This window comes from Piliocolobus tephrosceles, chromosome 7 (assembly GCF_002776525.5).
Source record: "Piliocolobus tephrosceles isolate RC106 chromosome 7, ASM277652v3, whole genome shotgun sequence".
In the NCBI taxonomy this organism is placed as follows: Eukaryota; Metazoa; Chordata; class Mammalia; order Primates; family Cercopithecidae; genus Piliocolobus; species Piliocolobus tephrosceles.
This window is the reverse complement of record NC_045440.1, coordinates 139,095,225-139,113,452: the sequence shown is the minus strand read 5'-3', so window position 1 is coordinate 139,113,452 and position 18,228 is coordinate 139,095,225. Positions and strand designations below refer to the sequence as shown.

The window sequence follows — 18,228 nt, the reverse complement described above, 5'->3', positions numbered from 1 at the left end:
TATTCAGAGAGAATGCCTGCTAATAAGAAATTTAGCATATTCAGCAAACATTAGGAATATTATTTTTCAAATATAAAACCACAGAGGAAATGTAGGAGAGCAACAACTCAATTGAGGGAGTTAGGTATTAATCCGGATTCCACTAACAACTAACTGCCTAACACTTGACGAAGATGTGTAACTCTACTTTTATAGTCTACTTTCATCATCTATAAAATAGAGACAATAATATTTAGCTTATACATGGCTGTTGTGAGGCATCAGCCACACATATGAAATTTCTGGCACATGTGTTTTCTCAAAACACACAAGGTTCTACTTCTGGTATAACAACATAAGCTCCAACCAAATCAAACCTTGGGCAAAAAACTAAACTTTGGATAAAATACAAAAAACAATTAACTGAAGTTACTGGCTAATGACTAGGTAGATTCCAAAGGGTTATGACACTTGAGGAAAGGTAACTGAATGAAGTGACTTCTTATGATGTTTCCAATGAGGACAGGCTGCAGGGGTCATGCTGAGCAGCTAAGACTCCAGTGGACAACTCTGAGTCTTTGCACTGGATGAATCACAGGCCAAAGTTTCCAGCAACCATAGCTGCTGGAAAGTGAGGAAGGAAGTGTAGAAGGAAAAGAGCCAGTGATAGGGAGCCACCAACTCTCCAGTGACAACTGAACCACAAACGCACAGGGCAGACTGCAAGTATTCCTGAAAAGGACGAAGGAGCTCGTCTGAGATTTTAGCTGCTTACCAGGAAATATAGTCTGCAGTTGGAGTTCAATCAAGCTATCTGCTTAAACAGTCTTAAAAAATAAAATAAAAACAACACTGTGTGGAGGAATATAGCAAATTCCAGAGTTTTCAAAGCACGATATTTACTCCAACATAACCAGATTAATTAGCAGACAAGGAATTAAACAAAACTCTCAAAATTTATAATGTATAAAAGTATAACCAGGGATCTCAGTTTTAAAAATCACCCACTTTTCTTCCTTCCCTCCCCTCTCACCTCTTCATTCTTTCCCTCTATATAAACTCCCCTCTGGCAATGCATGCTTATCAAATTATGTCCTTGCTTAAGAAATTCCAGAGGCTAATCTTAAAGCAGGCAGGAAGCCCCTGTGGACTCCTCCCACTCAGCAGGAGTCACCGCCACTGGTCTGAAGTCAAGGTGACACCAGCTAGGCCTCCAGGTGGGGGATTATCCACGACAGCCGCTGGAACCAGACTCGCAGCCCCTGAGCTCTGCAGCACTCCCACGGGTGTCCCACACCAGGCTTCCCTTTAAAAACCCTCGGGTAAATTTTAAAATTTAGAACGCTCGTGCGCCATCTTCTCAATGTGTTGGCTCTCTAATGACACCCGCTTTTCTTCCCATCAACCTCACCTCCTGTGTTTGCCTCTTGTGTTTGACTTTGGAGCAGCCAGACCTGGGTCTGACTGCAAAAGAAAATATCCTGGTAATGAACGAAAAGATACAAAAATCTCAGCAGACAAATAAAAACTATTAAAAATCAAATGAAAATTTTATATCTTAAAATATAAAGGATCTGAAATGAAAATATCATTGGTTTGGCTTCAAAATACAAAGGAAGGAGGCAGTGAACTTTGAGGCTAGGTCAAGACATAGACCAGTCTGGAAAACAGACAAAAAAAAAAAAAAAAAAATGAGCAGAGACTCAGCCTGTAGGACAATATCATAAAGACACTTTCCCGAAGTTTCTCAGTTCACAATGTCCTTAGTGTTTCAGTAATTTTTTCATGATATTTACCCCAGGCCAAACCAATAAGGAACAAATTTGATAATTAAATTGTGAGTACCAAACAACTTACACATTTATTTCTCAACACTGCAGCTGTTTGAAAAATAACACATACTATTTTACAATATGTATTATAATTGAAAGGAAATATTTCACTATTAAATAACAGCAATTATTATGCATATTGGGTGCTACGTAACTTCGTAACTTCTCAAACCATGGGATCAGATGGGACACTGTCACCCTCATTTCTTGACCCACACTTACTTTCAGATAATGTTTACTGTTTATCACAGCAGCCAGTAAAGTACCAGCGTCACAAAGATGTGACATCATGAAAATCAGTGACATGTGATCTAATGATGAAAAGAAACTATAAAGGATTATCTTAAGCTGACAGTTCCCATAGTGTGGAAACAGGGAAAGGGGCAAGTAAAATATCTGAAGAAACAGTAGCTGAAAATTTCCCCAATTCGATGAAAACTGATAAACGACCCTGGGTGACTGGGTTAGTCTAATGTTCTCACTTAAAACAAAACCGGGGCCGGGCGCGGTGGCTCAAGCCTGTAATCCCAGCACTTTGGGAGGCCGAGATGGGCGGATCACGAGGTCAGGAGATCGAGACCATCCTGGCTAACACAGTGAAACCCCGTCTCTACTAAAAAATACAAAAAAAACTAGCCGGGCAAGGTGGCGGGCGCCTGCAGTCCCAGCTACTCGGGAGGCTGAGGCAGGAGAATGGCGTACACCCGGGAGGCGGAGCTTGCAGTGAGCTGAGATCCGGCCACTGCACTCCAGCCTGGGCGACAGAGCGAGACTCCGTCTCAAAAACAAAAAACAAAAAACAAAACAAAACAAAAAAAAAAAAACAAAACCACTACATTAAGCACCAGTATCTGTGAACACGCACTTATTACTTAGAAAGAGGGCATAATCTCCTTTGTTCAAGTTTCTTCTTGCTGCTTCTGGTATCAAACGTGGGGACACTGGACTGCTCCTATGTGGAAGAAAGGGCCAGAACAGCCAGAGCAAAGGCCAATGGAAAAGCAGCACAGAAGCCACCGAGCGTTAAGAGAGGAACAGAAAGCAGCATCCTGGAGGGCTCACAACGGTTGAGTCAGACAAAACCAGGACCTTGACATACCCAGTCCTGCGGCAAAGAAGATCAGCATTAGCAAAAGAATATTTCCCGTGGTCAACACTTGATCAGAAAGAGGCTAAAGAATGTGCTACAGCACTTTATTCACATTATTGTTTACTGAGCAATTACCATATGCAAGGTACTGGGGACACATGGGCCTTTATGGATTTGCATTACCCATAAGGAATAACAAGGACAAAGTGAATAAATAAGGTAAATCGGCTTGACCAATGATACGACGCCACCAGGACAGGGTTCTGAGCCAGCTTCTGGCGGAGAGGATGGCCCCTTCACACTGAGTGCTCGGCAACGGCTTCTCTGACCAGGTGCCCGTGCAGGCTGAGGACGCAATGCTGAGAGGGAGGTGGCCAGACAGCTGGAGACAAAGTCTCCAAGGAGAGGGAGAGGAAATGTGAAGGATCTGGGAAAGAAATGAGGTTCGGCTATTTAAGGAGCAAAAGAAAGGAGACCAGTAAGGCTGGAGTTAAGACAAAGGAAAAGTGGAATAAGAGAAGAGTCAGAAAGGGGAGGAGAGTGCCAAGTGCTAGATCAGGTAAGTGCATGTGAGGAAGTGTGATTCTCTTCTAACTGGAAAGGAGCCACTGAAGGATTTTAAGGATGGAAAACGTAAGATCACATCTAATTTGAAAAAGTCATTGTGACTGAAAATGGAAGAGTAGTGTGGTTTAGACTAGGAAGGATGGCAGAGATGATTAAAGAAAAAAATGACTTGAGGTTTAAAGGCAAAATAAAAATGACTTACTAAGGAACTGAACATGGCAAAAAGGAATGCCATTAAAGATATTATCACATCATATGAAGGCCAATTTATGGCTATTCATTGGAGATTTTTCTCACAAGTCTTAAGTAGAAATTCGTAGGCTCCAACAAGTATGTTTTTCTGTTGTATGTATTGTGACTGGTTTTGGACATTTAGACACTGGATTCTGTAGCCATATTTCCCTCATCTTTAGCCACAAGGCAACTCAACAAATAATTTCAAGACCAATTCTGCCAACAGTATGGAATGTTGTAATACGTACGTTTTTGTATACTGAACTTACCCTTGGGTTTTTGTAATTTTCTACCCTAATTTGCTCATCAGTTTATTTTTACCTTAGTTTTATTCTGTGGACTATATTAGTTTGGCATTAGTTACCACCTACCGTTAGTTACCGCATGTTATTTCATGAAAAAAAGGAGTAAATAAATACAGTCGCTTAGCTACGAGGACACCTTCTAAGGAACAGCTCCTTAGGTGATCTCATCATTGTACAAACATCACAGAGTGCACTTACACAAACCTAGGTGGCATAGCCTACTTCATGCCTCGGCTATATGATACAGCCTACTGCTGCTTGGCTACAGACTTGTTCAGCATTGTTATTATACTGAATACTGTCTGTGACTATAACACAGTGATAGGTATTTGTGTATCTGCACATATCTAAACACGGAAAAGGTACAGTGGAGACACAATAAAAGATGGAGACATGACAATATAAAAGATGGAGAACGGTACACCTAGATAGGGCACTTACCATGAGTGGAACTTGCAGGACTGGAAGTTGTTCTGCGTAAGTCAGTGAGTGAGTGACAAGTGAATGTGAAGGCCTAGGACACTACTGTAGACTTTATAAACATTATAAACTTAGACTATACGAAATTTATTTTCAAAATGTTTTGCTTTCTTCAATAATAAATTACGCTTAGCTTACCGTAATTTTTAAAAATTTGTCAACTTTAATTTTTTTTTAACTTTTTGACTCTTTTCTAGCAACACCTGGCTTAAAACACAAACACTGTGAATCAGTACAAAAATATTTCCTTTATATCTTTATTCTATAAGTATTCATCTGTTAACTTTTTTTTATTATTATTTTTAAGCTGTTTTTGTATACAATTAAGATACAAACACACATTAGCCCACAGCCTAGGACTACACAGTATCAAGATCATCACCGTCACTAGGCAATGGGGACTTTTCAGTTCTATTATAATCTTATGGGACCACCGTTACATAGCCAGTCCATCCTTGACCAAAAACATCATTTCGCGATGCATGACTATTTAAGTCTTTTCATCTTGTATTAAAAGTGTGATCGTGTGCCATAATGAAAACACAACAAAAGTGCTAGAATGAAAATTATCTGGGAGAATGACAGTAAGGGAATGGGAAAAAAAAACTTATTATTTATTCTGGATCAAAACACAAGGGAAGCACCAATCACAGAGAAGAGGTTTGGATTATGAGAGCAGACGGCCTGGATTCCACCTGGCTCTACCAATCACTAGCTGCATGACTTTGAGCAAAGAATTTACCTCCCTGGTCTCACTGTCCTCATTTTTAAAATGGTGATGTTAAGAAAACAGTGCCCACCTCGTCGGACTGTGATGAGGCATAACTTAGTTAGTATCTGTAAAGTGCTTAGAAAAGTACTCAATCAACAATAGCAGCCATATAAGTGTTTGTTAAAATGATTTTCAATTTGGACTTGAAGGTAATCATGATTTTACAAAGGCAAGGCAGAGAAACAAGTGAGCAAAAATATAGAAAAATACAAGCACCAACTTTATGAAACAAAGCTTCTACCCTTTGTTTCATAAAGGGTAGGTTGTTAAATGCACAGGGTTGGTTAAATGCACAGGAAATATGGCAAAATAATCAGTAAAGACTAAACTGTAGAAAAGATTTGAGGAAAAAATGTACCGAGAAGGCTTTGAATTCCTGCTGTACGAATATCAACATGGTACTGTAGAAACAAGGTGTTTAAAGGATTTGGGACCGAGGAAGACCATAATCACATGGAGGAAAGAAAGTGGGCTGCGTGTTCAGTGCCCGGCTGGTGCCTAGCATATGAGCTGCTTATGATTTCAAGTACACAGGTGGTGACCATAAGTACACAAATAAAGGCATTTAACTCTGACACTGAACCAGCCATTACTCCACCACGAACTGAAACCAGGGTCTAAAATTTGAACTTAAAAATAATGCTATCACAGAATATTAACCATCAAGACATTAAAACAGCATTAAATGACAAGCAATGCATATACTGTAATCACGAGGGATGGGTTTTCATCTGTGCAGATGGAGGTATCGGTCCAGGTATTGCATTCAAAATAAACAAAAAAACTGTTCCTCATCTGTTCGTAACATTTTCAACAACTTAATTTAGAAACTGACAACTGAATTATAAATCATATTCAGTAAAAATGGCAGATCTAGTGTAAGGAACGCAATACCCCCTAAACAACAGCAGTGGGTACGCTCGATTCTCCACACTCTGTTCTGGAGGGGAGATTCATTCTGTGCTGATATTCTGCAAAAAGGTATATGTAAGAGTAATTTAATGCTGAGTGAAATATCACTGGGTTCATTTTACTACATACACACATATATAAAGATATGTATATATATAAAATAAATGTGGTAACATGCACTTTTCTGAGTACTAATCTTACTTGTATAAAGTTATATACAGCAGCCACAGGAAACTAATATACCAGGTAAATAATTTCCTATGATGAATACTACATATAGTGTTCATATATATATATATATATATATATCTCCCTAAAAATAAAGTATATATATATATACATACAGAGATATCTTTTTATCTACATTTCACTAAGAAGACTGGAATGCTGACATATAAATGTCATTTCTGGGAGACTTCTGTTTCTCTTTTTAGCTTATTTTTATTTTTGTAGAGATGGGGTCTGGCTATGTTGCCCAGGCTGCTCTTAAACTCCTGTCATCAATCAATCCTCTGGCCTTGGCCTCCCAAAGCACTGGGATGACAGGCATGAGCCACTGTGCCTGGTCTGTTTCTCTTTTTACTTATCTATATGTATTTTCTGTTCACTTTTTGGGTGAGACTTGAGGACAGATGCTTCAGTCTCTATCATTTCAAAGAGCTAAGACACAACGCCTTGATTGGGAGGTTTGCTATCTGCTATGGCACCAATAATGCACCTGGCCACTAGGAACCATCCTATTTACCTGCATCTACAAATAAACAAACAAACAGAAACTGGTAATGTAATAAGTTTGGAGACTTTCAGAAGAGTTTTTAAAATATATTTTGTTGGCCGGGCGCGGTGGCTCACGCCTGTAATCCCAGCACTTTGGGAGGCCGAGGCGGGCAGATCACGAGGTCAGGAGTTAGAGACCAGCCTGGCCAACACAGTGAAACCCCGTCTCTATTAAAAATACAAAAAACAAACAAACAAACAAAATAGCCAGGAGTGGTGGCAGACGCCTGTAATCCCAGCTGCTCGGGAGGCTGAGGCAGGAGAATTACTTGAACCCAGGAGGCGGAGGTTGCAGTGAGCCGAGATAGTGCCACTGCACTCCAGCCTGGGTGACAGAGCAACACTCCATCTCAAAAAATAAATAAATAAACAAAATAAAATAAAATATATTTTGTTGTATTTGGCTTGTAAATGTACAAGCTCCCATCACAACAAAGATAAAACTAACTAGACTAGTAGGCCACTCAAAATTATCCTGTCCTAATCCCAGGAACCTTATCTAGAAAAAAAAATGTCTAAATAAGGTTACCTTATCTAGAAAAATAAATTTTACAGATGTGATTTAGATCTCGAGATGGGATTACCCTGGTGTGCCCTAAATATAATCACATGTCTCCTTGTAAAAGGCAGGCAGAAGGAGATTATAGATGTAAGAGGAGAAGGCCGTGTGAGGATGGAGAGGCTAAAGCGATGTGCCTACAAATCAAGGAATGTTGCAGTCATCAGAAAAGGGAAGAGACAAGGAAAGGAATCTCCCCTAGAGCCTCCGGAGGGAGAACGACTTTGCCAACACCTTGACTTTGGCCTCGTGATAGTGATTTTGGCATCTGGCCTCCATAACGATCAGAGACTACATTTCTATCATTTTCAGCCAAGAAAAATCTGTGGTAATCTGTCACAGCAGCCACATGAAAATAATGAAGCAGGTAAGTAAGTTCTTAAGATTTCAAGTAAATTTAATGGTATAAAAAATAGAAATGAAAGAGATTTACCATTTACTGAGTACCTACATAAATTATCTCATAAAATCATCAGTAGCAACCCTATTACTATTAGCTCTTTTTATTAGTAGAGATCATACCCATACCTATGTTTCTTGCATAACTGCTCTGACATTGCTCTGATCAGCAATGCAAATTGAGGAAGTGACTTTTACTCTCCCAAATAAACTTAGAGATGTACAAGAATGTTATTTTACATTATTTCATGCAGAATTCTATCTAAAATAAAAATTTATCCATAGTCATTAGTTTAATTGAAAAATTTGCATTACTTCTTTCCACTGACTTCAAAGATTGAAAAATTAAAAATAATTCTAAAATAAATTTGAGATAGTCATGTCAGATTTATGATTTCTTTAAAACATTTTTCCCATTAACATTAATCACCAGTCCAAGGACAGAAATAAAAAATGTGTGTGCCTAGACCACCTCAGGAATTACAGATACCACAGAGCATTTACAGTGAATAAAATGGCAACAAGCATGTGGACACTGACTTGGTGTCTGACATTGTGCTTAGGATTGGTGATGTGGCAATGAAGTAGCCTGATGGTTTACTCAATGGCAAAACACAAGTGACTACTGGCCCAATCTTCATACCAATGTGATTACTTACATAAAAAACAAGTCTCGATTAAAAAAATTAATATTATAGTGAATAATAATATTCACCTGGAATCATCAGCTAATAAGTGTCACAGGTTATATTTAAGCCCAGGAACATCTCACTCCAAAGTAAATCCCCTTAATATGACCTCACATTGTTTGACTATAGACCTAAAAAAGTTATGATTATGATTTTTAAAGTGATGGGGGTCTCACCACATTGCCCACATTGGAGTGCAGCAGCTATTCACAGGCACTATCGTAGCATACCATGGCCTTGAACTCCCGGCCTCAGATTCCCGAGTAGCTGGGACTACAGGCATGTGCCACCATGCCCACATGAATACAAGTTTTGTTCAGATAGAACTGTTTTTGGCTACTAATAAAGGAAATATTAAAACTGCTGCCACGGTATGTTAACCTAAAAAAAATTACACCTACCTGGTTATTGCTGGGGCTGGTACACCTCTTGTACGCAAGGTGGGTTTCCCTCGAACCACTGGAACATCTGCATTTTCTGAACCACCATTCAAATACGTTAATTCCTGGAGCTGTGCTTGCCTGATCTCATCATTATAATCCTACACAAAAGACAGAAGATAGCAAAATTCACTTCATATTAGAAATACAAAAATATTTAGAACAAAAAACAAGTAATTCTTAATAGAAAAAAGGGTTAGGAAAATAGTTGAATCAATTTACAAAACAATAAAGTAAAAATTTGCTAAAATAAAAATGTGATAATAAATTTTTGTACAAAAGGAAGAAAAAAAACTATAGCATTTTTTCCTCAAGTTAAAATTTTCTATAATCAGCCACTAACCCTTCTCTGGGCATACTTTGCAACTGAGACATTAATAATAAAATTAAAATATCATAAAACTGATATATGGGTGTTGTTATTTGCAACTCAATTCAATTAGTAGGTATTGATTACCTATAATGAACCAAGTAACAGAGAAACAAAGAGGAATTAAGCAATAGCCCAGCACCCAAGGACTTCAATGTAGCAAAGAGGAAGAATATATATATGTACAACAGGATAGCCTTCATGTAGTTAAGAACCACAAGGACATAAGCTTTTTGCACATTTCCAATAGAAAATTATACAAGTTGTGAAATTCAACATTTTCAGAATTGAACACATAATCTTATTCCTGAAAATGTGCTCTTCTCCTTTCATCTTACATTATCATCCAAAGATTCAACTAAGAAACTCCAGGGGTCATCCTGGATTTCTCCTGCTTCCTTAGCACCCTGAACTCCATGCAACAATTATCAACTAAGACATGGGTAAATGTAAGCGTAATCTATTTTACAAAAAAAGGGAAAGTTCAGGTCTAAAGGATCAAAAAGGAAATAGTAAATTCATTACAAGAAGTGCTGCCTCAGGATGAGAAAAAAAGGGCTAATATCCAAAATCCACAAAGAACTGAAAAAAATTTACAAGAAAAAAGCGAACAACCCCATCAAAAAAATGGGCAAAGGATATGAACAAACATTTCTCAGAAGTCCTAATTTCATGGGATTCATTAACAGTAAAGCCACTACTGTCAGAAATAGTGGTTTGGGTGAAAGGTAGAGACGGAATCCGTTTCAGTGGAATAAATAATAAATAGCAGTAAGCCAGAGAGAGCAAAGGCAGGCAGCTTCTTCCAGCTGTATGGGCACAATGAAAATGAGAGAGAAGATCATAGTTTTCAGGGAGGAGCAGAGGATTTTAAGACAGAAGAAACATGAGCAAATAAGAGTGTAAACAGAAGATTTAGAGGAGACAGATTCCTGCATTATTTATTATTTAGAATTAAAAACCTGAAAGAAATTCAGGAAATTTATTTTAAAAATACTACCTCTTTTCAAAAGCAGAATGCAAAAAAATGACTTGAAACTTGTAGCAGAAGGCATTCTGGATTTAAAAAAGATATGAACACCAGTCAAAAAGAAAGTTAAAATCATAATCAGCTAACACTTGCAAAGCAGGAAGAAGAGAAGGCAAATGAGGACCAATACAGTGTGATTGACAAGGAAAATTCAGAATGGAGTCAATATTTTATTGTAAATATAAATTACTTCCCTGACTTATTTCCGGTATTGTGACCTCAGGGAAAGCATCTGGTTCTTTCCATCATTATTCCAACCTCTCTAAAATAAGCCTATTAGTATGTTACCAGCCATTTTACTGAAAATGTGTGAAGATTAACATATACTTTGTAAAGCATATTCTAAATAAGTGATTTGTAAAGCTCTAAATATAATGTGCTATATAAATGGTAAACATTTGACCTGGTGAAAAGTTAGGAGGCATAATACTAAATTGTATGAAGTTAAAATAGATTCATGTAAAAAGAACACAGTCGAAGCCCTATTCAAAAACAACATTAAAAAATACTGTTCTAAGTAAGGTTAGGTGATTTTAACAGTATCACAAAAACTATAACGTCCATTTAAAATACCGTCTTTGAAAAACTACATTTAAGAAATATGGAATTTGAATCAATCGCATCTGAGGTTAAGCCTAAATTTTTTTTTTTTTTTAACCAACTGAACTTCACAGCTATGTGATTTGAGGCAATCTTTTAAAATTCTAGGTGACTGTTTCTCCTGGTGTCGAATGGACCCTGCTGACATTACCATTATAGTTAGAATTTTCTTGGTCTTTGAAAAAATGCTTTTAAATTAGTAGAGAATGCAAATCATTCCTAGTAGCTTACAGACTAACTTATTTTTGTAATTTTGCATTTCAAAATATCATTTTTAACTCCCCTTCTGAAAAGTGAAACTGTTACAACATTAACAGCATCATGAATTGTAAAAAGTGGAAAAGCCATTAAAATTGTGATTAAGTGTGAGCAGGACTTGACTATTCAGTGAGCTTAGAATCTATTCAAATATATGTTAGCCTGAAGAATGGAGAAAAAGTTTTTAAATGAAAGGATTAAAAGTAACTCATAGAAATTCAGTGGGTTCTCTGTTAGGAATTTACTCTTCAGATATATTTGCCAAAATATGCCAACGGTTATGTCCAAGGTTAATCCTAGGACCACTGTTTGTATTGTGATCTCTAAGAAGTAACTTCAATGTTCATTATGTGAGGGCCAATTAAATAAACTCTGAAACATGCATATAACAAAATATTACGCAGACATTAAAAAGAATGAAATAAAACTGCATCTGCTCATAGGAACAAGGTCCAAAATCACGTAAGTTAAACACAAAAGTTACTAACAGGACATGCAACTTCTGGTACAGCTAAGGGAGGAGCTCAGCAAAGCCTCTCCCACACAAAGCAAAACAAAAACTGACGAAATGGTTCAAAGTAACCATTTTAGGAGTCTGAAAACTGACTAAAGGTACACAGTAAACTGAAAATACAATGTATTTATTCATTAAAAAGTACTACATTTCAAGTAAGAAAAATGAGAGTCTGGCCTGCTTGCCAAAAGGATGAACCTAGTATTGCCCTCTTGGGTGGCGTCAAGAAATGGACCATCAGGCTAGCCAGAAATTGGACAGAGATTCAGGAAATGAGACAGTCTGGAAAAGCTCGCCACACTCCGCTGGCTGGATGGAAGGCTATGTGCGTGGACAGCAAGAAGAGAATGAGGCAAAGCTCTCCATACAACCTTTCCTGAAGGTGAGTACACATATATGCAGGGGAGACAGGAGGAATCCCAGAGCAACAGATAAGCCAGGGTGGACACGACGAGAGTCTTCTTAGCTCCACTCCCCTATGTACACACACAGCTCCATCATCAGAGGATGGAAACCTCACTAACACAGTTGTGTGAACACGAGCTCCCGTTGGCGGTCCACTAAGCAGTGCTGACACAGACAACATCCCTAGCAGACCAGGTTTAAAAATAAAAGCAACAAAACAAAACAACAACAACAAAACACATTAACAGAGATATTATTAGCTGTAACTATGAGGAAGACAGGCTGCAAATTTATTCCAACTAAATTATTAAGGAAATAGAAGACAAAAAAAAAAAAAAAAAAAAAAAAACAACTGTCAGCAACAAAAACCCCTCTGGGAAGAAAACAAATCAGATTACAGGTTTGCTATAATATGTTATTGAAAACAGACTTTTCAACAAAAAACTAAGAAACATGCAAAGAAACAGGAAAACGTGACCCATACTCACGGGGAGAAAAGCAGTACAAAGAAACTGTATTGGAGAGGAGCCAGATATTGGACTTGCAACACAAGAAAATTTAAAAAGCATATTACCCGCATTGAAAAATTCACTAGAGTAGTTCAATAGCAGCTATGAGTTTGCAGAAGAATTAGTTAACTTGAAGACTGGTCCATTAAAATTATCCAGAGTGAGGTACATGAAGAAAAAAGGATGAAAAATCTTGAATCTCAGAAATCCACGAGACACCAGCATGTGTATCAACATACATGTAACTATAATTAGGGAGTGGTGGAGGGTAGAAAGGCAGAAAAAGTTTAAATAGCTGAAAACTTTCCATATTTAATGAAAAACATAAACCTATAGATGCACAAAGCTTAGCCAACAAATAGGATAAACGTGTACATCACACCCAAATTGCTGACAACCAGAGGCAGAAAAAAGTCTTGACAGCAGCAAGAGAAAAACAACAGATTACACACAGGAGAACAGCACAATGATTAATGACTCTTCTCATCAAAAATAACAGAGGTCAGAAGGCAGCAAAGCAGCAAATTCAAAGTGCTGGAGAAACAAAAAAAACCTATCAATCAATAATTATATTATCTATTTTTTTTTGGATGTAGGTGAAATAAAGACATTCCCAGAAAAACAAAAGACTTTTTGCCAGCAGACCTAGGTTACAGGAAAGTCTAAAGAAAAACTTTCAGGCTGAAAAGAAATAACACCATATGGCAACTCTATCCACAGGAAGAAATGAAGGGCACCCAAAATAGTGTAAGTTAATATAAAAGACTCCAGAAAAATACTGTGCTGCAAACCAATGTCCCTCATAATTACAGATGCAAAAATTCTTAACAAACTATTAGTAAATCGTATCTAGCAACACATAAAGAATACTACATGCTATGACCAAGTGGGAATTATCCTCAGAATGCAAATGTGGCTTCACAACTGAAATCAACTAACGTAATACACTATTATTCACAAAATAAAGGAGAATAAAACCACACAATCATCTCAGGAGGAAAAAGATTTGCAAAATTCAATACCCATATTTATACATTTATTCAGGATAAAAACTCTCAACAATGAGAAATATAAGAGAACTTCTTCAACATGACAAAGAGCAGCAATAAAAATACCTACAGCCAATGGTGAAAGACTGAATGCTTTCCCCCCTAATTTTAGAAACAACACTGCACTGATGGTTCTAGTCAGTATAATAAGGAACAGAATGGAGTGGAATGGAACAGAAGAGAATAACAACATTACATTAAAAAAAATTAAAGGCATCCATACTGGAAAGGAGCTAGTTAAGTTGTCTTTATTCACAGATGACATGCTCCTGTATTCCACTAATTAGGATTCCTCTTAATCATTGTAATGATTCTATTTAAAAACACCACACTGTAACTAATAAACATGGCAAGATCACAAGATACAAAATCAATATACAGAACTCAAGTGTATTTCTATACACTAGTAACCATCTGAAAATGAAATTTTAAAAATTGCACTCACAATAGTATCAAAGTATATAATATTTACAAATCAATTTTGCAAAAGGAAAGGAAAAGGCTGACACCCTGCAAACTATAAAACACTATTGAGAAAAATTTTGTAATATCTTTTTTAAAAGTGAAGAAACATTTCATGTTCCTGGATTGGAAAACTCAAAATTGTTAAGATGAAAATTATCCCCAAACTGATCTATAGATTCAATATAATATCTATCAAATCCTAGCCAGCCTTTTTTTTAAACAGAAATTAAGAAGCTGATCCTAAAACATATATAAAAATGCTAAGAAGCCAGAAAAGCCAAAAAATGTTTGAAAAAGAACAAAGTTGGACAATTTACACAACCTAGATTACCAGATTTACTTAAAGCTAAAGTAATTAAGAGCATGCTATTGGTATTAAGAGTAGGCATACAAATCAATGAAAAAGAATTTGAGAGTGCAGAAATAAACCTTTACATTTATGTTTAGTAAATTTTCAACAATGGTACTAAGGTACTGAATGAGGAAATGATTGTCTTTTAAACATATGGTGCTATGAAAACTGGATATCCATCTAGATAAACATAAATTTAGAGACCTGAAATATACAAATTAACTCAAAATGGATTTTAAGTGAGAGAATACTGAAACACATTTAAAGAAAACAGAAAATCTTGGTGACCTTCAGTAGGAGAAGATTCTTTTGGGCAGCCCAGATTCGGTGTGAGGGAAATCAGAGTCTACCCCTGGGGAAGGACTGTGAAGGTCATGGGATAAAAGGTGCTACTGCAGCCATCTTTGGAAAACAGAATCTGTCTCACCTGGCTAGAGATGCACACTGCCTGGGCCACACTGCATCATCACCAAAACATATACCTCTCCTTAGCTGTGGTCTTGTCAGAGTTTCAGTTTCGTAGTCATTTGTATGAAAAACTGATTCATATCTGACTTTGCCATGAAACTCCATGAGAGATCGTGTATTTTATTAGTTCACATCTGCCTATCACACAGCGAAGCCCTTAGAAATTTTGTTTTTAAACTAAATGAAGAAATAGATTGTCATATTTGCTCATGGGAACTAAAGAAAATACTAGCCATTTCAGTTCCCAGGTTATTACATACTTAATGCAATTCCATGTCCTGGCTTTTTAAAGGCAAAAGTGATTTAAATATCCTTTGCCTATAAATATAACAATTGTTTTCCTCACAGATAATATAATCACAGTACAAGTGCTGTAGTATGTAAGTCAATCCACCAAACTAGCCTAGGATGACCGAAGACAGTCTCATCCAGAGAACTATTTGACAGATGTGTCAGTTTCTCTAAAATAGTCTGCAGAGCCAAAGTGTTGAATACTTTATGATTCTTTTTACCAAGAGCATGCAAATGACATAAAAAGTCCTTTTATCAAGAGTATACAAATCACACAAAAGACTTAAATCAATTTTTGTAACAGAGGTACAGATGTATTCCCTTTAAATTGTCACATCCTTAGCAATGTCAAGGCGTCTGCAAGGGTTAAAACAGATAGTCAATTTTTAACAAAACATCCCAAGTACTTGGCAGAAGCCAGCTAAATAGCCCATCCCCTCTGTGCTCATTTGGTTATGTCTGTTACTATATTTATCATGTTGTACTGAAATCATCTATTGATGTTTCTCTTTCCCTCTAAATTACATAATATATTATACTAAACGAGGGCAGGGACTGCTTTTATTCAAGTCTGCATTCCAACGCCAAGCACAGTGCATGGCACGCAGAAGGCACTAACGGTTTTGCGTTGGAGAACAAAAAATTTGTAAAGTGTCACATAAAATCGTAGGAAAAGTGTTTCAAAACCTGAACTAGTGATTGTGCTATGCAAGTTTTTTAGCTGCGTAACCTTGGCCATATTATTGAATCTTCCTGAAATTCCAACACCTCATACATAAAGAAGGAATAATGCCCAGTAATTCACAGGGACACTGTAAGGTCTACATGAGGTTATGTCCATACAGCTTTTCAGCAGAAAAGGAGCTATGCAAACAACAGTTACAGACAAGAATTATCAAGGATTAAAGCAAAGTCTTTAAAGTACAAGTTAACAATCAAGAAAAGTTGTACTAACAGGGATGAGGAACTTTTTGATTTCTTCCAAAGCATGTCCCATCCTGGCATAAGCTTCTGCAGGTGGGGCAAACACTTCAATGAGAACATGGAGATCATCATTGAGATGGAAGTACTTTGCTTCTCCACTTTTCCTCAACTCTTCTTCCTGGAAAAAAGAAAAAGGAAATCACATTTAAAAACGTGTCATTGTAAGAAATGAAAAAATAAAAAATAAGTAAATAAAAACTAATCCCCCAAAATAAAAACAATCCATTTGGCACGCGGTTGTCACAGAAAATTCACACAACAGTAGACACCACTCTAGAAAAGAAGGTTTCAGCTATAAATGTGATCCTGATATTCCCAGGCTTTTACACACACTCCAAAGGCTTCCTACTGCTGCTGGAATAACATCCCACTCCAGATGCTGACTTGTAGGAGTTCCATCATCTGCTCACTTCCACTGCTAGGCTGTCTTCACCTTCTCCAGTCTCCTTTGCTCAACTCTCAGCAGCAGCTGCCCATGTTTCCTTTGTGCTTCTCAACCTGGCCGAGCTCACGTGCTCACTTCTACACTGGCTATGTGTGTCTGTGATGCTGGTACAAGGCACTTACCACTATCTGAAATACCTTATTTTAAAAAACATGTCTATTTTCTCTTAGTAAAAAGTGATTACCATGGAGCAGACACTGTGACTGCTTTGCTTAGTGATGCATTTTCCATGTCTAGAAAAGTGCTTGGTATACAGATGTTCAACAAAGATTTGTTGAATGAATGATTAAACATTCATTCATTGCTATGTCAATTTGCTCCTTCACATATTCATTCAAAAAACATTTCTACATACCAAGCACTATATTCTGAGAATAAAACAGTGAATAAAACAAAATGAAAGACTTTATTACATTATTTTACACAATTATGACAAAAGTTTTTAATCTTTGTTTCCATAATGAAATGCAGGAGGAAAACTAGGAGGAGAAAAAACAGATTCTTAAGGAACTACTGATTTTGCTCCCCTGCCTTTTCCTAACTAACCTTCAATGTTAGGTCCTCATTTCAGAATCTGAGTCTTCCATTTGTCTTTGTTTCCCATGTTAATATCAGACAGATTAAGATTAACAGAAATCTGAGACTAATTTACAAAAGATAAGAAATCTTTCTAGTCTCCCAAAAAGGCTATCCCATAACTAAGAGAAACCCAGGAATTCCTGGCAATACCACCTTTTAATTTCACAACTAAGCAAGAGGCCAATGATGAAATGCTAGAGGCACATAAGCCTTGACTTCACCCTTGAAGGATTCAACTTCTGTTACTTGACTATTTGAACTCTTACGAAGAAAAGAAAGACTAATACACAGAGCAGGAAATGAGCATGGGATTTAGTCAGCTACACTTTCATCTCAGCTATGCCGATCCTAGCCATGTGAGTTTAGACAGACTGCATGTAATCCAATACTTAATTTGCAAAACCTGTTTATTGGTAGCACATGTATATTAATGCAGAACTACTGAGAACACAAGGGACAGCTTTATACAAATGCTGGCGAAAGGAGACAGTGTATATACTACCTAGCACACTGCCTAACATATAGTAGGCACCAATACATGCTAGCTTCCACCATATTAATAGAAGTAGGCCAAAAACTGAATGAAAGGAAAAAACATAAGGGAATGCATGTAAATATAAGCTGCCACAATATTCTATAAATTTCCTTTGAAATTTGTTTTGACTGTAAAAACCATTATCTTACGCCAACTCTTCATTGTTCTAATTAGAACATTTCAACCATCTGATCTGAATCTCTCATTGCTCAAGTTTTAAAAATTGGATTCTATGTACAGCAATTCATCTCTGAAACACAAATTATTGAAACAAACATTTATCCTTTTCTAATAGAGTACCAAAATAATGATTTTAATGAAAGATTGTAATTGTTCATT

At 36.9% G+C, this 18,228-nt stretch overlaps 1 protein-coding gene across 2 annotated transcripts in view; it reads right to left on the bottom strand.

The window, feature by feature from the left end:
• The window catches only part of KHDRBS3 (KH RNA binding domain containing, signal transduction associated 3), a 191,972-nt gene that overhangs the window by 80,902 nt on the left and 92,842 nt on the right, over positions 1-18,228 (bottom strand). For both annotated transcript variants that reach the window (XM_023223514.2, XM_023223524.2), the window contains exons 4-5: positions 16,302-16,448; positions 8,997-9,136 (exon numbers count right to left, since the gene is read on the bottom strand). In XM_023223514.2, the coding sequence (XP_023079282.1) occupies positions 8,997-9,136; positions 16,302-16,448 (287 nt within the window). The remainder of the gene's footprint in view (positions 1-8,996; positions 9,137-16,301; positions 16,449-18,228) is intronic.